Source organism: Phodopus roborovskii, unplaced genomic scaffold, assembly GCF_943737965.1.
Source record: "Phodopus roborovskii unplaced genomic scaffold, PHOROB, whole genome shotgun sequence".
Taxonomy (NCBI): Eukaryota; Metazoa; Chordata; class Mammalia; order Rodentia; family Cricetidae; genus Phodopus; species Phodopus roborovskii.
In genome coordinates, this window is record NW_026126514.1 from 6,837,846 (window position 1) to 6,859,086 (window position 21,241).

Consider the following 21,241-nt stretch of genomic DNA (forward strand, 5'->3'; position numbering starts at 1 on the left):
CAGCTAAGATCACGAGCCACCAACTGCCAGATCCAGCAGATAGAAACCAATAGATGTCTATGGAGTGTGCAAGAGTGAGGGAGTCAAGTGCCAGCCAAAGGAGTGGCAGTGGTAAGAGGATGCTGTGTGTTCAGTCCCTAAGCCACAACCGATAGACGCACAGATCTCTTGCTCACTTTGGGTTAATGAAGTTAGTTAGATTCTCATTAGGACACCAGACCTCACCACTACACAGGCTGGACACATTGTCCCTTCCTCCATGCCCCTTCAGAAGGGTGTGAAATACTCAGTGGGCACACTGAGCAAAGAGCACACCCAGAGGCCACTGAGTGCATGGGTTTGTATGGGGACAAAGGTTTATCACCCAGGGGCAGAACATAATCTTTCCTTCGCACAGGTCTCAGGCAAAGTTCTGATCTCCTCTCAGGCTCAGTGTCTCAAGACATTGACAGGATCCCATGGAAAGGGGTGCTGCTTCTGAAGTCTTGGTTCCAAAGGCTCTCCCTGTTATAGAGCACCCTACTATGCCACACAAGAAGCGTTGAGCGAGTGGGGAGACAAGGGTAAAACCACAAAGTCAAACTTTGCAAAGACTTTACATATTTGAAAATGACCAACAAAAACTGGGGGCTATGTTCAGGCATATCTGTTTGTGAAACCTTGCAAGGTTCCTCATGTGACACAATACATTTGAAGTAATCTTTCAAACCCTTCACAGCTCTGTTATTTGATTTTAGAGTGCATGCTCATCACAGAAGCAGGCACCTGAAAATTGGCATTCATTTCCAGGACAGGCAGTTACTAGATTTCCTGGGCTCTTGTCAGTGGTGAGCCATCAGGGTCCATCTGACTTTCCTGTGTGCAGACCTGAACCCTCGAGAGAATGGGAGCACCATGCTACAGCCTATGTGTACAAGAAGTGTCATTTGGGATAGAGATGCAGTAATGCCATCCTTTTTTCCTGTGTAATACAAATCCCCCAAATCAAAGTGTTTCTCTTTCTTGTTTTATTTACATTCTTCACAACCTTGGCTTCATAAATAAATACATGCTTTAGTCCCAAATCGGTCTCTCCTCTTTGGACTTCGGATGAGTGAAAGTGAAAATCCACAGGTAGGCAGAACTACAGGATCTCTGGTAGCTAAAATGAAATCACGGGAATTACATACAGATGCTCAGATGCGGCGTCTTCCTTCTTGAGGCTGTCTTTCATATTAAAAACAAAATCTTTCAAGGTGGCTCACTGGTGTTAAGAACTCTGGCAAATTTTAACACAGAGAACCCAGGATCCTACGTTCTGTGTGAATAAGGAGGGATGGGGTGGGGTGAGGGGAATGGCCTCTGCCATCAGTGATCCAGGCATCAGACCTCCTTCCAGGTGGAGGTCCTGCGCTCTCTTTAGTTTGGAGTTTAAAAATTCCCCACACAGCACGCGGTCCCAGCCAGCATTCTGCTTGACTGAAGTTTAACCTCTGACTGCAGGATACAGGTCTCCTTGTCCTTAACACCCCAAGTTTCTCCTCCTCCACCTCTGGGCTCTCTGTCAGATGGGTCTATCTTCTGAGCTCTCCTCATCCTGAGTAGACTGAAAGGGGTAGAATTTGTTAGATAAGAGTCTTTCTGACAGTCCCCAAAGATCAGTATTGCAGGAGATTCTCAGTCATCCTCACGTCTCGGAGCTCCCTCAACTGTTGGCGCCCACTTGCTACTATAGAGTCCTAACCCCTCCAATTTCAATTCTGAGAAGTCCATTTCTCCCCCCCCCCCCAAGCGGGGTCCTAGGCCCCTACACGCTTGAAGTCTTTCAAACCGAGACCAAAGCTTATTCAGCATTTATTTTTTTTACCAGCTTGATTTTGCATTGTGTTTGTGGCGCCCCGGAGAGAAGATGTCAAACACTCATATTCATTGTATTTAGTCACCCAGGTGCGGAGCCGGCCTGAAACAGACAGCGGAAGGAGTTTCCCCAAACTAGGTTGTCACTCACCGGCTGCACCAATTACAACGCAGATTTCCCTCGGGCCCACCTCTTTTGGGGTGTGTCACCAGTGAGTGATAGACTGAGCCGCCCGGCCCTGCTCAGCCCAGCCCACGTTGCTGCTTAGATTGAAATGCAGAACTCAAGCCTCTTTCTGCTCGGCACAGACTTCCTTTTACTCTTTCCTTTGGCACTCTCGTCGCCTCCTCCCGGGGAGAAGCTGAGGCAGCCGCGTCTTGGAGCAGCGACAGGTCGGCCTAGTGAGAGCGAGAGAAAAGTTTCTTTCTGGGTGTGCGGAACAGGGGCCGGGTTGGTGTACTGCTCGGAGCAATGGGTGAGTGGCGGCGGGGAACGCTGTCAGAACCGAGGAGGGAGGGAGTGAGCAGGCGAGGGCGAGAGGGAGGGAGCTGGGGCGCGCGACCGGGCTCTATGGACTCAGACCGCGTCCCCAAGTGCTGTACGAACACGCCAGGGGTCAGCAGCGACAGAGGTGCTGTGGGAACTCCGCTGCCGGGTGGCAGTTAATGCCGTTTTCTGATTTTAAGAGGAGAGGGCCAAGGCACGGACGAGTCCCACAGCTCCAGTGTCAATCCAAGTTTTGTTGCACACGTGTTTACACATGCAAACAAAACAGAACAAAAACAAAACAACCGGTCAGCTTCCCCCTCCAGCTAAATGCGCTGGGGGGGGGGAGGAGATAAGACGGTGGAGGGGAGCAGGGGCCGACCGTTTTGGTGCGAAGCAGGCAACCAGGGCGCGCTGGCACGTCAGGACCGATTTCCCCGCCTGCTTCAGAGAGTTTTGGGTGTCAGGAGCTGCCCTGGGTCTTTCTACTTGTTTGTTGCTGGAACGCGCAAAGCAGGAACGAGGTCTGGCCGCAGCTTGTTTGGGGCCGTTTGGCCCAGGCCGGGACCTTCTGGTTTCGGGGCAGCCACAGTCCTAACAGAAGGGTGTCATAACTCTGTCCCCGGCCGCTGGTGGAGGTCGAGTGGTAGGCGTTTGTCTCAAGCAGCGGGTGCGCGTTGTTGCGCGCTCTATGCTCCTTTTGCAGAGCCAGCCTTCGGGGAGGTGAACCAGCTGGGAGGAGTATTCGTGAACGGAAGGCCACTGCCCAACGCCATTCGGCTTCGCATCGTGGAATTAGCCCAACTGGGCATCCGACCTTGTGACATCAGCCGCCAGCTACGGGTCTCACACGGCTGCGTCAGCAAGATCCTGGCGCGCTACAACGAGACCGGCTCGATTTTGCCCGGAGCCATCGGGGGCAGTAAACCTCGGGTTACCACTCCCACTGTGGTGAAACACATCCGGACTTACAAGCAGAGGGACCCGGGCATCTTCGCTTGGGAGATCCGGGACCGCCTGCTGGCGGACGGGGTGTGCGACAAGTACAACGTGCCCTCGGTGAGTTCCATCAGCCGGATTCTGCGCAACAAGATCGGCAACTTGGCCCAGCAGGCTCATTACGACTCGTATAAGCAGCACCAGCCTGCGCCACAGCCCGCGCTGCCCTACAACCACATCTACTCGTATCCCAGTCCCATCGCCGCGGCGGCAGCTAAGGTGCCTACACCACCTGGGGTGCCGGCCATCCCCGGTTCTGTGGCCATGCCACGCACCTGGCCCTCCTCTCACTCTGTCACTGACATCTTGGGCATCCGCTCCATCACTGACCAAGGTAAGGGGCTCGGAGGTGGGTGCTGAGAAGAGTGGGTTCCTGCACTCTGTCGGGAACTCCAGAACCTTCGGCCTCTACCCAGTGCACATCCCACCACCTGTGGCCTTTTCTTTTGGAAACCTAAGGAGTCTTCCCAGGGGGTGTCCTGATCTCATTAACTTGAAACTCTTGCCCCTCCGTTTCCTTGCCACACACACAGTCTGCAGCCTCATCTCAAACTACCAGACCCGTAACATCCCCCCATCCCCAACACATGGTTCGCATTTTCCACCCTCCCCCGCCCCTCGCGCACTCGCGGCCTCAGCCGGTCTACCCTGCTTGGAGATCGCAGCCTGACGACTTGGGGAGCAGTAGGGGAGGCCCTAGCGGGCTTGGGTCTGCGAGCTGCAGATGCGGCTGCCGGTAACTTGCACGTGGATCAGATGCAGCAGCTACGCGTCCTGCACTCTGTGGAAACTATATTATTATTCTCGGATTCTGGCAATCAGGCCAAATTTGCTCAGGCAGGAAGTTCAAATGTCACCTAATTGGTTTCGTTCTTATGCTTCACTTCATTTTCTTCGGAAACGGAGGTCCGGGTTCCTAGTCTCTCTCTCTCTCTCTCTCTCTCTCTCTCTCTCTCTCCTTCCCTTCCCTCCCTCCTTCTGCCTCCCCGTCCCTTCAGAGACTTTAACTATTAACCCCGCAGTGACAATTGCTTGATGATTCGCTGCTGTCCTTTCAGCCATCTCCCACCCCCAGGCTCTTGCTTTCCTTGGAGTCCTCGGGTACTGGGAAATGCTAGTGGATGCCAGTCCCCTTTCCGCAGATTTTCAGCCCGGACTTGTGCTGTACTGGGTGTCTTTTCTGCCTGCTTGGAAAGATCTCCCCCTCTCCCCCGGCAGCCCGCATCCTATGATCCGGCTTCCTCTGTAGGCTTGAATTTGTTTTCTTTTATTGTGCTGCTAAAAATAAAATCTAAAAGACATTAGCTTCTTTCTTGGTGTAGGGAGAGGTAAAAGAAATTTAAAATGTTTTATTCGCTCAATTTATTGCCTAGTTTTTCAGTGTAAGGCAGAGAAAAATTAAATAGGAAAGAGGAAAATATTTCCTGTAAACAGTTCTTGCTTTTTGAGTTTCCTCCACATCGGTACAATGACCTTTTAAAGTAATTAAGACAGTGCATGATTTCGCATCTCCTTGTTTTCTGACTGGGAAATGACAAGAGTAAAGTTCTGAGTTATTTGGAACTAGTTGAAGCCTTAGGTGGAGACGTTGCCCTTGATTTATAGGATAAACTGACCCCACTGACATTTAAGAAAGGCCCTGTCCGTGGGAACCTGTGAGATCAGCAGAAATGGGGCTCACAGGGGGATCTCAGTTTCTTAAGATAACTTCAGGCTTGTGCCCACCGACTGCCTTTTGTCTGGGAAGGCAAAAGCCATCAGGCCCGAACCAGCCATGGCTTCCTGCTGCAAAAATGAGCCAACAAACTAGACAATCTACTTGTTTGGGGTGGAGGATGATGAAAATAGGCTGACAGTTGAAAAGAAAACGTTTCTTCTCTGGGGAATCCTGCAATCAGACCAAATGTCAGATATGAAAGCATGGGCTTATGGGAGGGAGTGACAGTTCCTTGATGATATTGTTGTTTATTTGAGATGTCACCTTTAGACAACCAGGTTTCTGACAAATTTGTGCCTATAAAAGGTAACTTCCCCAAATCCCCACTCTTTGAAGGACCTGAACCAGATCGAAATGTTTAAAATCAAGGTTAAATGGCACTGCAAAACTATACACAGGGCCAAAGAACAAAATAGATGCATGTAGTCTTCAAATACTTTTCTTCAATATGCTTAACTGTAGATACTATAACAATCATCACCTTCCTCTAAATTTTTTTTGTATCTCCTTTGACAATAGAAAGACACATGGGTTCACTCCTTTTCTTAACATTGAGTTCTACTTTCATCCTCTTAATGCTTTGTTTCATCTTCTCTTCCTAATACTTATAAACACCTTTTTATAGCTGACCATTAACACAATTAAAATTATCAGACTTAATTAAAAATATGCATATAGACTTTTTCACTTAGCAGGCAGAGGCAGAGAATATGTGGGGAAGTCCCACAAACACACAACGTGGAAATCTCTGCATGTATATTTTGCATGTGTGTTGTGGGCATCATTTAGTTATTTGTTTGCAAAGGACTTTGCCAGTCCTTTGTTCTGTCTTATTGACATAACTATCAGATCCCCACAGTGTAGTGAGCATTTTTCAGCCTGTCTCTGAGGAAGGCACTTAGGCCAGTACTTCTCTCTCCCTCCTCAGCCCTCCCCAATGGCAGGGATGATGAACAAATATCCAACTTCACAGCTTTAGATTTTTTTTTTCCCAATTTGGAAAAATTCTTGTCTCTTTCACTCCATTCCCCGAGAGATCAAGAAGGGAGAAAGGGAATCTAAGGCTGGTTCAAAAACAAAACAAAACAAAATTCGGCCAGGCGTGGGTGAAACTTAACTCAGAGGCCTATTTTCAGGCCATTAAAACTTCTTCAGGCCTTAGGCTGAAAACGGTGTAGTCTAGCTAGGGCCCAGCGCTGGTAGGAGGCCTAGTGCATGGGAGTTGACTCAAGGTCTTAGCCCAGGAGCTTTGTGGTTAGGGATTGGGTCTAGTCTCAGGAGGGGGCGCGCGGGTTGAGCCTGACAACTCTCTTCCACCTTCCTAGGAGTGAGCGACAGCTCCCCCTACCACAGCCCTAAGGTGGAGGAGTGGAGCAGCCTGGGCCGCAGCAACTTCCCGGCCGCCGGCCCGCACGCAGTGAATGGACTGGAGAAGGGGGCCTTGGAGCAGGAGGCCAAGTACGGCCAGGTGAGGAGAGGGCTTGGCCAGGCGAGCCTCCTGGTGCGGGGGATTGGGAGATGGAGGACGCAGAGCCTTTCAGAGCCTCGACGAAGAGAAACTCCTTGATGCCAGGAGATGGGTCCCGGTTGACTAAGTCTGGGCGGGTTTGAGTAAAAGCGTGGCATCCCGCTGCACGTGCGGCCCGCAGCCCTTCCACCACATCCAGCCGATCTTAGTTAACCCAAGGCCGGGCTTCAGAGTGGCCAGGCCTTGGGGTTCAGAGCAGCGCCCCACTAGCCGGCTGCTGTCGCAAGGCGTGTGGGCAGCTGTGGGGCCCTGTGTAAAGACAATTCTCCTGCCTGGGATTCCAGAGACCAGCTTGTCCGGCGATAATGGAAGAGGTACAGCCAGATAAACGTAATAAAGTTAGCATTTCCCGATTAAAGGTCACATCATAATTTCCCAAGGGAGGTTAGTGAGAAAACCTCAAATTATACGGACTGGCTGTGGACCGTTTAATTTTCCTTTCCCTCCCCGCGGCCCTCCCTCTACACTTTGAAGGAAAATTTTAAAACACTCGCGTTTCCTTTTCCTTTCCTTTTCTTTTTTCCCCCTTGAGAAGAACTAAGCAGCCGCCATACAAAACCGTGAATCCAAATACGCCAATGTACTAGAATGAAGAGTTTAAAACTTAAATGCGGACTTAAGGCAGAGTAAGGTATTTACGGAGTAGACTCCACTTTGGAAGCATCAAAGTACTTAGTGTTATCTTAAAGCCTTAAAGCTTTTTATTTCCTGTCAAAATCAGTTAATATACTTATTGGAACTTATTATCCTTACCCATTGGGGGGCATCCAACCATCATTTTCTCTATTTCCTAGTCCCTCACCAGTGTTGTCAGGATGCATTAGTAGCTAGCTATTCCCTGGCAAATAGCACCAAAAACAGCAAGGAAAGAGATTTTCTTAGTCTGGTTCCACTGTACAGAATGTCCATGAGGTATCATAAGCAAATTCATCATGTTCTTTCGCAAAGATATGCCTGTAACAATCAGCCCACAGAGAGGCGGTGGCGCACAGTGGTTAGACGCCTGGCGCTTTGCTACCGCCGCTTCTGAAGCAAGCTGTTGGCTCATTTAGAGCCCCAGTTTCTTCATTTTCAAAATAAGGAAATGATAGTCCCAAAGTCAAGAGTCAGTACATCGATAGGGCCCTTAGGAAACATTCATTAAATATCCCCTGTGGTTCCAAATGGCAGTTAGAGATTGACTTTTAAAAACAAGTGACATTCATAATATGCATTGTTTAGAAAATCCATAGTAAGCATTCCTGCAAGCATTTGTGACATACAATAGGAAGTGTACACAAAGCGTCAAGAACAGTAGAAAGCATTTAACAGGGGCTCAGTGCCGTCTGTTGTTGGTTGCTTTTGGGAATCACACTGTGATGTCTAGTTTAGAATAAACTCCAATTCCCACTCGCAGTCAATGAACCAGCATTCCCCCCCTCACAGTTTCCTCATCCAAAAACCTTCATAGCTTCATTGCTACTTTCATTTCCCCCTCTCTTGAATGATGTATCTGTCAGTGAAGCTTGTTTAGAAATGGCTAATTAATAATATGCTTTAAAACTAAACTGACAGTTTATTTAAAATAAATAACATTTCAAGTAATTTGCTGTTTCCGTAAAAAATCATTTACAAAAAAACTTTAGATGACTGAATTACGTTTTATAAAAGCAAGTAATTTAAGGAAAGGGTGGCCAAATTAAATGCTGTTCTAAATGTTATAATGCTTAAGAGAACAAGTCCCCCAAATCAAAGGACATGTCCATCAAATTAATATTTAAAAAGCTCTGATTTGAGATGTTGTTCCATACTGCCATGTAGGTAGATAATTCAAATGCTACATACTCATAAAACTAGTTTCTAAGCACAACCTAAACCAGTGAGGACCCCATTATGATGAAGGCTGAAGACATGTTAAGGAGGTAAACACTTCACTTTAGACACTGATTTCTTGATGTAAAATTACACATAAGCTCATAAGAATTAATATGAATAGGAGTTGCATGTGTGTGTATTTCTCTTGCAGTATTCAAAAGCTAACTTTAATTTTACAAGTCCCTACTGCTCCTACAAAGTGTTGTCAGCATATTCCGATAAAAAGGTTAACTCAGGTACCCATTGCCCCTCTGGCCAACAAAACTGTAAAGTCCTTGACAAAGGAAAGCTGAAAAAATTACCTATAATACATTTGGGCATTTGCAGTTGTAATTAACACTGTGCTATTCTTAAATGCTAGTTTCTTTTAGGTGCACTGGGGGTGGTGGTAGAGGGTGGTTGAGAGAACAGACTCACAGCTCAGAGCATGTTTACTTGGAAGACACCTGTCAAATGACCCCAGAACATAAGCCGGCAACTGAGTACTGAGTCTATTGGCTACCATGATCTAGAGTTTAGAGATGCCTGATCCCCAGGAATTAGAAATGCATGTACACTTCGGTCATACATATACCTATTCACTGTGTTTGAAAATTAGTTTAGAATATCCAAGTGTAGTTTACACATCAACGTTGTGCTGTGTAATTCATATTGGAATCCCATTCAGAAGTCTTTATTGACTAGGATAGAATATTTATTTATCTTAGATTTTTTTCAACCACACTTACTATTGGTCAGAAAATCCTTACTCTCATCTATTTGTGAAGGGAAACAATAGTTTCTTGTTCTTTCTATTTGGTTTTCTTCTGTGAAGGCACAAAATCTTGACTTAAAGTGATCAAGTGAAAAAAAAAATGAAATAAATTAATATAGGTGTCAGGCTATACTGTCCTTTTACATGGAATTTGGCAAATTAATAATTGATTTTATTTACAGGGTTCAAAATTACATGGATAGTTTTTGAAAAGTTTTCTCTAGATAGGCATGTTTTCTCAGAGCAAACATACCACTTACCTGCTACTCTAGAGTAATGTGAATGATAGATTTACAGGTTCCCAGTATCTTCATTTTGAGGTTGAATATGTTAATGGAGACAATAAATTTAATATAACATTCCTTAGCAATTGAGATGTCAGAAATAGAGAATAGTCTATAAACAATTGCACTAAAATGTTCAGAATTAAATGAATTGTGGAAAAAGCTGAGTTAAAAAAATGTGCCTTAATCTAAAATCCTCATAAAGTATTCATTTGTGCATTATTTTAAATAAAGATAAAACTGAATCATCTTGTGTACAATTTCCTAGTGAAATATTTTTAAAAACTTTGTTTGATAGTTAAAAAACAAGTAAATTAAAAAAGATTTAAAACCTGTTTTCCTGACCATAATATTTTCATGAAGATAGAAAAGAAGTTGTACTGAATTTTCTTCACAGTAGATAAACAGTTAAGTTTTTGTTCAATTTATAATTTTACAGAGAAAAACATTTTAGGCAAATTCCAGTAGTTTTTGAAATTCATCATATTTATGACATACATGATCTAATTTGATTAACCTTCAAACAATAGTATTTTTAAACAAACTTAATAATAATTATATATCAGTAAAATGTGTCATGTGAAATAGCAACAAAAGGGAACTTAAGAGACTGTAAAATGCAGGTCACTAGATGAAAGGATTCTGGATGTTTTTCTATTGTCTTATGTTATCTGAGGTGATTGACGTGCTAAGTGACTTGATCTTTGTGCAATGTGTACATGTATTGAAGCATCACACTGTACCTGATAAATACATATAAGTATTGCTGTATGACAATAGAATGCAAAATAAAGTTAACCAGTGTAAAGCTATATCAATTTTGATAACATCTTAGAAACACAAGATTTAGAGAAGGTTAAATACCATACTAGCTTCCCATTACCTAGAGACATTTGGACCTGCAGTGGGGTGAGTAAAAGTAATTCTCTTGAATGAATGTTGAGCCACGTTTATGACCGTCATTTCATTTTACCAACTTTGTTTTACTAAGTTGTTATATAATAAAGAAGGGAGGAACAGTAGTTAAACAGATAATCTCAGAGAAATAATTTCTCAAAAATAACCTGCTTATTTTCAGATGTAAATCTGTTTTTTGCCTATGAAACTGATATTGTAAATATATGTGAGGCACAATTGCTTTTATGGCCAAATATATTTTATCGAGAAGCCAGGGTGAACTCATGTTATTAGAAAGGAAAGGCCAAGTGGACTGGAGGAGTGGCTGACTGACAGATCGTGAACAGAGAACCTGGCACTAAACTGTTATTTGCATTTTCTTCAAGAGAGAAACTGTTGAGTAGACAATTCTCAGAATTTGAAAAATAGTCTTTAACTTGTAATTTGCAGACAGTTGTCATACCAGGGTTTTTTTTTTTTTTTTCCTTCTTCTTCTTCTTTCTTTTTCATGGTCACAAGTGTTTGGATACCAATGCATTTCCATTTTCTTAGAGGGGGAGGAATACAAGGAACAACCATAAATCATATAGTGAAATGGCTGGTTGGAACTTTTATTTACTCTTGCCAACAGCTTTACTCATTTGGCTTGCTTGAAGTAAATACTTGTTCTGTTATAAAGTGGGGAGGGGACTAGCTCTTTGTTTTGTTCTTACAACAGAAGAATCGTATCTTTTGTGTTCACAAGTCTTCATTCAGTGAGTCGTTTATGAAACGCCTGATATGTCCCATTTTGTGAGGATACAAGGTAATTAATGCAGGTCACTGTCCTCCATCAGCCTGCCAACACAGCCATGAGACCACCTGACTCAAACTATATTACACCACCAGTATCCCTCTAGAAGATGTCTTCTAGTGTTCATGAGATAAAAGCTGCATCCCCCACCCCTGAGACAAATCAACAAAGATAACTAACTCCTTTTAGAGCGTGCAATTGACTTGTTTTTCTTTGTATCAGTAAATCTCATTTCAACAATTAAGTAGAAGGTAGCTGGTTGTGAGGAGGAAAGGTCCAGCGTTCTTTCAGGGAAAATAATTCAATAAGCTTTATTGGAAGATCTTTGTGATAAGGGGGCTGAAGGATTGAAGTCTTATTTATGAAATATTTAGGCAAAGTCATTTTCAAGGATAGGATTGCTATTACATTGCTATTGCAGGGTTTCATTTGGAAAATTTGTTTACTTTTCCCTCGGGATTCTGTATATTGGTTGATTAATAAGTCATATTTACAATCCAATAGTGTAATTTAACATGTTTGCTCCTACTATATTTATGGTGCACATTTGGTAGTCTCTACTCGGCCTAATTAGCTTTTCAGATTAATTGCATGCCCTTCACTGAGAACATTAAGCAGATTTGGGGTGTTGAAGTTTACTTCTTTACTGAAGAGCATAAACAAACCAGTGCTACCTGTGGTTGTTTTCCTTTGCTGTGGAAAATTTTACCCTTTAAGTGTTTCGTCATAAATAATGGCCACTTTACCCAGCAGAGATTTATTATGTTTCCTAATGTCATGTTTCAAAATTAATAGTGAGAAGATTGATATTTATTGAGTCGCTGGACTGAATGGGCAGTGAGGGTGGCTGGGGCAAGGGTGTTCTGAAGCACTTTTATTTTTTCTTGCTCAGTCTTGCCCACGACTCTGATTTTGAACAGCAGGACACAACTCCCTGCTTGTCCTGGTCAAGTCATAAACATGGGGATAAACTGAGAGTTACTACGCTAAGGCTGAGGATTTCTGCCATTTCTCCCCCTTTAAGTGACCAGTTGCCTCCCTTTGTACAAGATGAAGCTACCTCTCCCAACCTCTTGCTTCCTCTTGGGTGTTTCTGCAACACAGAGGGGATCACACTACCAAACTGACAACCAGGAAATACCACAGCGTGTTGAGAACCTTGAAATACTCAGTATTACCACAGATGATAACAAGCAAGTTTGGTACTTTAGGTATGAGAAGTTGGGTAGATATGGAAAAATTAATAGGATATGTTATATTTGACAAATGAATAGTTATGAAATAAATAAGGTACATGAAAGTAAGGTTACAGCTCAGTGCTTTGCCTCCCCATGAAGGGAGCATTATCTGAGGTGAGAATCAGATATAGTCTTTCTGGGTCATATTTAAGGGGTGGGGTAATAAGTGGGTGCATGTAAGCTGATTTCAGATACAGCAGAATAGCTTATACTGCATCGAGAACGAGGGTGTACTTAGTGAATGACACCCTCAGCACCCCACCAAAGGCACAGGTAGGGAACATTTGGCCATGATGGAAAATAGAATTCAACAACACGTATTTTTTCCCAGATAGAACAGTATTTTGCCATGCATATTAAATCTTTTGACATTGGGCACTTAGAAAATGAATAGTCAAGTTTTCTGTTATTTTAGAACTAATTTTTAACATTTTTTTCTTGTGTTGGAGATCAAACCCAGGGTTGTATGCATGCTAATCTAAGAATGCATTCCACCATTGAGCTACACTGCCAACCCTTAATATTCTTACTCTATTTTTTCTGTGTTCACATTGGTATTAGTAGTATTAAATACTAATTAGTGGTAGTCAGTGGCAAAACACAGATGTGGACACCATTCCATAATTCTACTGAAATGATTACATTCCAAACTAATTTAACACATCATCTAGGGGAAAATAAAATAGTAAAAAAACAATTAAAGCAATAATCTCTGTAACGCTAGACTATTCCCCATCTTCTCCTGTAATTTAATGGCTATGTAGATTTTCATTACCCAAGAACTCTAAAGTAAATTCTTCTGAGACATAATTAGTTATTCTTTAAAAAGGGGACATAAGTTTTTGTTTGTTTGTTTTGTTTTTCTCAGAAGAGAAAAAAAATCTAATGAAGAGAATTGAGTTCTAGGAAGAATCTTTTACTGGTTCTGTAGTTTGAGGTTACATTTCACCTCCTTGTGACTGTCTAGAAAAAACACCACAACAGACTACAGAAGACCCTGTAGTATCAGGCAGGAGCGATGGTCTTAAAATGTGAGGCCATTTCCAAACTTTCTAAGTGGCTTTGTGTGTAAAAAAAGATAGGCCAGGCAGTGATGGTGCATGCCTTTAAACCCAGCACTCAGGAGGCAGAGGCAGGCAGATCTCTGTGAGTTCAAGGTCAGCCTGTTCTACAAAGTGAGTTCCAAGATGGCCAAAACTGTTACACAGAGAAGCCCAATCTCAAAACCATCCTCCCAATAAATAAATAAAAAGAAAGAATTTCAGTTTTATTGAACAACAATATGAAGTTATTCCTTTGATAATTGTTCTGAGCTTTACTTAAAAGGACATCATTTGGGAGGCCCTTTGATATATATTTTAATTTCATATGGGTATAGTAGTGTATATTTGTGATCTCTGGTCAGAAGGCTAAGACAAGAAGGACATGAGTTCAAGGCCAGCCTGAGTACATAGTGAGACCCTGTTTAAAAACAAAACCAAAAGGTGAGTATAGTGGTCCATTCCTTTAATCTCAGTATTTGGGAGATAGAGGCAGGTGGATCACTGTGGGTTTGAGGCAAACCTGGTCTACATAGTGAGTTCTAGGACAATTAGAGATACATAGTGAGACCATGTCTCAAAAAAAAAAAACAAACAAAAACAAAACCCAAACTTCCCCAAAACAAACAAATAAAAACAAAAAACCCCAAACAACAAACAAAGACCCAAACCCCAAAACAATAAAACTTAAATTCCAATTGAACATTACATTATAACATATATTATCTTGTAATTGTGATAGGCTGAACAGTTTAAAATGAGCTATTGTTTCTTGTTTTTTGTTTTTTGAGACAGGATTTTGATCTGTAGACCAGGCTGGCCTTGAACTCACAGAGATTCTCCTGCCTCTGCCTCCTGAGTGCTGGGATTCAAGGTGTGCATTACCACTGCGTGGCTGAGCTATTGTTTATTAATCCTTATAATATTATAAAATTAAGTTGGATATTTCTAGGTGCCTGGGACATAGGTATTCAAAGGTCTTTCTTTTCTTTTGTCTTCCATTTTTAAAAGAATATACAATGGCAAAAAGAAGAATATATGTGTCCTTATAGACTAAAGATTTAAGAAGGTTTTATCAGAACTCTATGGGTAATGCTAATGTGCATCCATATATGTATGTGTAGATATTCCTTTTACACTCAGAGTATAGACTTTTAGACTTCACCGTTATATTCTCATAGACATGGAAGTAAAAATGATGATCAAATGAGTTAATTCGGAAAACACTTTCTGGAACTAAATGAGAAGGGATACAACTTCTTGGTGGATGGCATGTTGGGTGTGTACAAGGTCCTGGGCTCAATTTGAGCAGACAAAAGAAAAACACCGTTTCTGTTCTAACTTAATTGGACAAAGCATCTAATATGTGTCTGATTTACTGAGCTCTAGGGATTAAATCATGTTTTCTTATACAATTCTGGTATTTACATTACTTTTTCACTAGGAAACATGTTGACATGTTAGTCCAGTCGTGTCATTTCCAGGAAACAAGATTTAGTCTTTATCTTTAAACAGAGTAGAAACTGGGAGGAAAAAAATGAACTACTTGAAGGGTGGAGAATACTCAAGCCAGAGAGGGATTAGAAATCAGGGTGTTTTGGTGTTGTTAATAGTAACGATACCAACAATGATTTATTGAATGCCAAGAAAGCCTGGTTTCTAGGCAAGCTTGCCTGCCAAAGCCATTCCATTTTGTTTGCAAACAAAGATTTCACATTAAATTCATTTAAAGGGATTTGCCCATATGGCTTTAAAGAACAAAACAAAACAAAACAAACAAACAAAACACTAAACTGTAAAGGCAAAATTTCCATTTCAAAGCTACACATATTCCCTCGTATTTGTGGAGAAAATTTCCTTTCTGATAAAATTATGAAAAAAATATATCCCCAAACTTCATTAAGAAAACAAACTCCAAACCAAACTACAATAGGAAAACCAACAGCAAAAAAACCCTTACTGGGAAAGACCCAAACTTGTCCTTTGTCTAAGTGTCATATTCAACATGATTTCTTAAAATATGGCCCATGTTTTATTTAACAGAAGGTTTGCTCATTTTGAGTTTCTAACATAACACCACACACCTTGTGCCCTTCTCTCCTGGAAATGAAAGCTACATGAAACAGGCCTGTCACAGTGCTTCAACAAAAGAGCTCAACAAAACCCAAGTTCCAGGAAGGTTGGCAAAGGCCTTGGAGAGCCGGTTAATCATAGTTGACTCTTTCTCACCCTGCCTCACCTTCATATACTTTCAAATCACAAAAGTGAGAACTGAATTTTCTGGCTGTAGCTTCCTCAAAAAACGTTTGTATAAAGAACAGTATCTTGCTTTTCAGCACTGTGTTTGTTTAAGTAGCAAGACTGGATACTTTTAGGTCAAAGTAAGGTTAAAAGGAAGTCTAGGGGAAAAAAAAAAAAAAAAAAAAAAAAAAAAAGACAGCCCTGAAGTAGAACCACTGTACTGTGAACTCACTCCGAATTTCTGTTTTGCATCTAAGAACTGGAGAGATGTTGAATACTGCAATGTGATTTTCTTTTGTTTCTTCTGTCCTCTCAGGCACCAAATGGTCTCCCAGCTGTGAGCAGTTTTGTATCAGCATCCAGCATGGCTCCTTACCCGACTCCAGCTCAAGTGTCACCCTACATGACCTACAGTGCCGCTCCTTCTGGTTATGTGGCTGGGCATGGGTGGCAACATGCCGGCAGCACCCCACTGTCCCCCCACAACTGTGACATTCCCGCATCGCTGGCTTTCAAGGGAATGCAGGCAGCCAGAGAAGGTAGCCATTCCGTCACAGCTTCAGCACTCTGATGGGAACTTTCCTTTCCAGCAGCTTCACTTTGGTCTCCTCTCTCAGCACATCCCCCCACCTCTTCACACCCCACCTGTCCAGTGGTCCAGCCTTCCTGCCTCAAGAGCTGGTTTTATGGATTCATAATCTTTGTGCTGATGACACTTAATTATTTCTTGTAACTTCTTTTTTTTTTCCCCAGAAAATCTGGCATAACTTTAGGATTTAAAAACAAAAGCAACTCTAAAGATTGAATGAGACATTTGTGTTGCCCGCACACTGTTTTAACATAGTGAAGAAACCTATACCCCTCAAAGGGCTTATAGGACTTTGAAGACCTATCTTTGGTAAAACCACACATGTATATTTATTCTAAATCAACCTGAACTTTTGAAATGTGCAATTGTTGATATTTTGCAAAAATCAATAAAGGAAAAGATACCCTTTAATCAAATAATGTGACCAGATAAGCCTTAATTCACCATTAGGAAACCAATCAGTAACTGACTTGTGTGATCTTTTGCTTATTTTTTAAGAGATGATGTATTTTGTTGAAAAAATATATAGAACCTAAGCGATATCAGAAATTTTCTCCTTTTGGTGTTTTGACTTGGTTCTTAATACAATAATGTTTATATTTCTATTAGCTTGTAAATATGGACTGTGGATGGTGCATTTGTGTCTTCAATCTATAGGATATCCCTCCTTCTCCAACACCACCACCTTGTTTTGCTTTTTTTGTTTTTTGCTTTTTTTGTTTTTTTTTTTTTTTTTTTTTTTTTTTTTTTTTTTGCATAGGTGACTTTATGGCAGTGTATTTTTCTTTATTTGGTTGTGGGGCACTCACTTGGATTTGGACCTGGACTTGCTCCCAAATTGTGTGTGTGCAGTGAAGGCTTCAGCATCTCACAAAAAGGATACTTTCTTTCTACAGCAGAGGACTCAAAACACAGACAAAACAAGCCACTTTCCTATTTGTATCCCAGTTAAACAAACACATGGCAAGCATAGGGCACAGGTGAGCAAGTGGCTGTAACGTACCTGTACCACAAGGCTTTGAGGGAAGTCACCTAGACACAAGTCTAATGTGAATTTTTCTTTCTTTCTTCCTTCCTTCCTTCCTTCTTTTCTTTCTTTCTTTCTTCCTTCCTTCCTTCCTTCCTTTCTTTCTTTTTGCAGAGACACTTAAAATGAACTTTACACGATGAAAAAAACCACTGTGAAATGAAATTGTACTGTTACTGTTGGCTTACCTGTGTGTTTAGCAATCTCAGCCCCAAATCATCTTGTAACTTAAAAGGAAATGGAGAATTCTGCTCTAATGAATGTAACAATGGCTTTCTGTGAGGTTTACATTGTGTACCAAGGCTTGTTTCACATGTAGGTCAATTGGTGTTGGTATTAGAAATACAAATGCTATTTAAGTTTTAGCAAATTCCCTCTATTGATTTGCAGAATTACAGAACAGAGATTAACTGCTAAACCTTTCTACACCGACTTGATTTTCACTTTAATGTTACAAATAGAGTTTAGGGGATATGCATATGTGTGTGTGACCCTGTGACTATATATCTTTATTTTTGAATAATTCATTTTCTTGGGCAAGGTTCTACAATTTATATTCCTTCTGCTTAGGAGGTTCTCCTTGCTTGGTAAAAATAGGGTTAAAAGTAACCTATAGGGTTAAAAGAACATTGGCAAAGTTCATCTATTGAGATATTACTGTACTGTTGGGTATCTTGGCATTAATTCCATTCAATAACTGAACAGGTACCTCCCTAGATTTGGATGTTAAAGATGCCGGTTTGTTGGCAGATTTGACTTCTTTGAATTTGTGTTATGTACAGCTGACAGAGCAATCCAGTCCAGCTATGCAGGTTTCGTTGCCTCTTCTAAAGCTCAGACGGCTAGATCAGCTAGTTTTTGATTCCCTAGGATATAAACCGTAAGCAGATTTTTGACACAGAATTATGTTCAAGGAACTGCTTTTTTTCAAACAGCAGATGTCTTATAGAGAGCTTCATACTGCATTTCTTTGTAAAGCAACCGACATTCATTGCTACAAACAGGATTATAACTTCAGGAGAAGAAAAGCAGAAGGAGCCAATGAACTCTCAGGGCCATAGTATTCCTTTGATCTTGTAAAACTCCCCGTTGACGTCTGGAGTTTCCAGTGTGGTGAGAAGATAGACTATAACTGAATGGCACAAAGATCTAATCCAATATTTTGGTGGAGACTTGCAAAGCATGCAATAGAGGAACTTGCCTGCCATCCAGAAAAATTGACTTAAGGTACAGAATTATTCTTTATCTAATGTTTTTAGGTTGTTATTAGGGGTGTTGAAAGATATCAATTATTTGTATGGAAACACAACTAATAATGTTATTTTCCTTATCTAAATTAAGAAATCTTATTGTTATTTATATTTTTTCTTTTTTTGTACTTTAAGAAATTAATATTAATGGTGTCAAAGTTTTCTTTTCCACTTTCACTTCTCATCCCAGGTCTTTCATTAATAGCAGTAAATCTACATGGAGCAATTTTTAAGACAACAGAAAGCCTGAGTAGAGTTGGTTATTCATGGCCACTTATGATTTGAAGCCACTTTAAAAACTATGAACAGGAGAACAGTGGAGCCAGGACTGCTTGATCTTTAACCCTGTGGCTGTTGGTCAAAGCTAATGCTCAGCTCACAGGATAAAGACTTCTCACTGGCACAGGCATTCTTCACAGTTCCCTTTGCTCCCTGTGCTGTGCCTTCAGCCCTCTCTCACAGGATGCCAGTGTGTATTATCTTCAAGGGCAGAAAGCAATCACACGACACAAACACATCCTGCTCCCGGCTTTCTGTGTTTAATGACTCACAAATTGAATATTGGGCTGAAATACAAATAAAAAAAGAAAGCATGTTGGAAAAGATGTACAAGAGAAGGCTATGTATGTATATACAGTATGGCAAAAGCCTTTTATTTTTATACTTCAAATGCTCTAAATTAATAAATACAAATAATTACCATGTCATTTTTACTGTTTATTTTCAAAATGTTTTGCGAGAATTCCCCATAGCAGAAATACCCCACAGTAATAGGGAAGAGAAGGTGCCATCTAAAACATGTTGACATTTTTTACTGACTTTAGCTACCGGAGTGGTCTCATTAGAGGATGCAGACTTACAAAGGAGCTTTGGTTATATCAAGATAAAAAAAGCTAGCTTTTTTTTCTTCCTTCCTTCCTTCCTTCCTTCCTTCCTTTCTTCCTTCCTTCCTTCCTTCCTTTCTTTCTTTTTTTGGTTTCTTTCTTCCTTCCTTTCTGTCTGTCTTTTCTTTTCTGTCTGTCTGCTCTTTTTTTTTTTTTTTTTTTTTTTTTTTGAGTGCGTGTTAGTGGTTGAATGCTTGGAAATGCTAAGAATGTATTTTTATTTTGAAAGATTTTCTCCTTATTATAGACATTTTAATATTCTAGACAGTTGATGTTATACTTAAAGATGTCACCTAATCCCAAGAATCTGGAGAACAGTTTCATTTGGCTACATCCTTTTAAAGAACTGAATAGGTAAGGGCTCAGGGAAAGGTGTCTGAAGGCAAATGCAGGCAACAGAGAGGGGCTCAAGGAGTGCATCCAATTTGTGACTTAATATAAAAGTATCTTAGTAATAAAACTTGTCTTCAAAATGAATTATGTAAAGGAAATCAGTTTAATATACTATTATGTATTCTATTTGTAATAAAAGACTTCAAATAGCATGATTGAAAACCACTTAAACCACCACATGAAATATAAAATAGATTTAGGAAAATAGTCCTTAACTATTACTAAAGAAAACCAGCAGACTCACATTTTAGCACAGCACTCACAAAATTAAACATTCTTAAAAGATTATTTTGGTGTATTTAATTTTTTTCCTTTCTGATTTATGAAAAAGCAATTACTTATTTAAAAAAAAGCATTTAAAGTTTGGCTTGTAACTCAGTCTTTCTTTGAATAATTCTCAGGGAATTAGCCACAGAACAATTTATTTTCAAGAATTTAAGTATTTGTACACTTCTCAGAAAAATTATTAAGTGAGTTTTATTGTGATGCAGTGTGAGTCCACAGATTGCCAAGCTTTTATGAACTGTATCTGACCTCTGCCCTGTCTCTGCCTAACTTACATCCTCCACTGCTCCGTGTTACCACCTTTCTTCTTACAGTGCTATGTGTATGGTCCAAAGTGCCATGTCCAGTTGTCTGAAACATTTTAAAACATCAGAATAAGCTGTCCTCCGTTCTCACTGTCTGTCTAGCTTAGCTGACTGTCTTCTCTTCATGGGACTGCAGATTACATCTGTTATGCCAAGGGGAAAACACTTCTCAGTTCATCACCAGGTTTTCTGCAGCCACGCATAGGTGTGTTCATACACCAGCAACATCACCGCGCCACCTAGGAGAGAAGAGAGCTGCATCTCACCACGGTTCTGTGGACAGGCACTGACACGGCTCCCCACCTCCACCCCATGCAACCAGGGCTTGGGAGGGAGGCCTTATTAGATCGGGGCTTTTGGAACTGTCAGTTCTGGAGCTCTGATGCACCCACAGAAAACAACAATTGTGGAAAATTCTCAGGGTAAAAATCAAGACCATTTGTGTCTCCAAATACATTTTCCCCCTATGAGTTTCTGCAACTTTCATCATTTCTCATCAGATTCTTTTTCAGGCACTTTCAGCTTTAAAAAAGTAAATAAATAAAGACATATTTAGTCATGTAAAGGCATGTGACTTTTCTGCGAACAAAAACTTTCAGATTCTTCACATCTAGGCAATAGATTTTTTTCTTTTTCAGACATAATTGGCATTGTCTTAGTTAAGAAAGAATTCTCAAGACGCTTTGACAGACAAGTCTGGCTTTTCAAGTGGATTGTGCTGTCTGGAAGTTACTTTCTGAATATTTTAAAACTCAGTTTAAAAAACAAACAAACAAAAGGAAGTTGGGAGCTAAGCATCATTCCACATGTCTACCTCAGATATATACAGATTTGAACTTG

The 21,241-nt window shown here is 41.1% G+C and overlaps 2 protein-coding genes across 2 annotated transcripts in view; one reads left to right on the forward strand and one right to left on the reverse strand.

The window, feature by feature from the left end:
* Positions 1-2,075: 2,075 nt before the first annotated feature.
* On the forward strand, positions 2,076-16,393 carry Pax9 (paired box 9). The gene is made up of 4 exons (XM_051195876.1): positions 2,076-2,312; positions 3,030-3,656; positions 6,365-6,507; positions 15,985-16,393. Exons 1-4 carry the CDS (start codon positions 2,309-2,311, stop codon positions 16,237-16,239), a joined length of 1,029 nt encoding a protein of 342 aa, XP_051051833.1. The 5' UTR covers positions 2,076-2,308; the 3' UTR covers positions 16,240-16,393.
* Positions 16,394-20,495: 4,102 nt separating this feature from the next.
* The window catches only part of Slc25a21 (solute carrier family 25 member 21), a 466,934-nt gene continuing 466,188 nt past the window's right edge, over positions 20,496-21,241 (reverse strand). Inside the window, exon 10 of the mRNA XM_051195877.1 lies at positions 20,496-20,640. Coding sequence (XP_051051834.1) covers positions 20,579-20,640 — 62 coding nt within the window. The 3' untranslated portion in view covers positions 20,496-20,578. The remainder of the gene's footprint in view (positions 20,641-21,241) is intronic.

Coding starts and splice junctions, on each gene's coding strand:
- Pax9 (XM_051195876.1), top strand. Junction 3,657..6,364: donor CCGCTCCATCACTGACCAAG/GTAAGGGGCTCG, acceptor CCACCTTCCTAG/GAGTGAGCGACAGCTCCCCC. Junction 6,508..15,984: donor AGGAGGCCAAGTACGGCCAG/GTGAGGAGAGGG, acceptor CTGTCCTCTCAG/GCACCAAATGGTCTCCCAGC.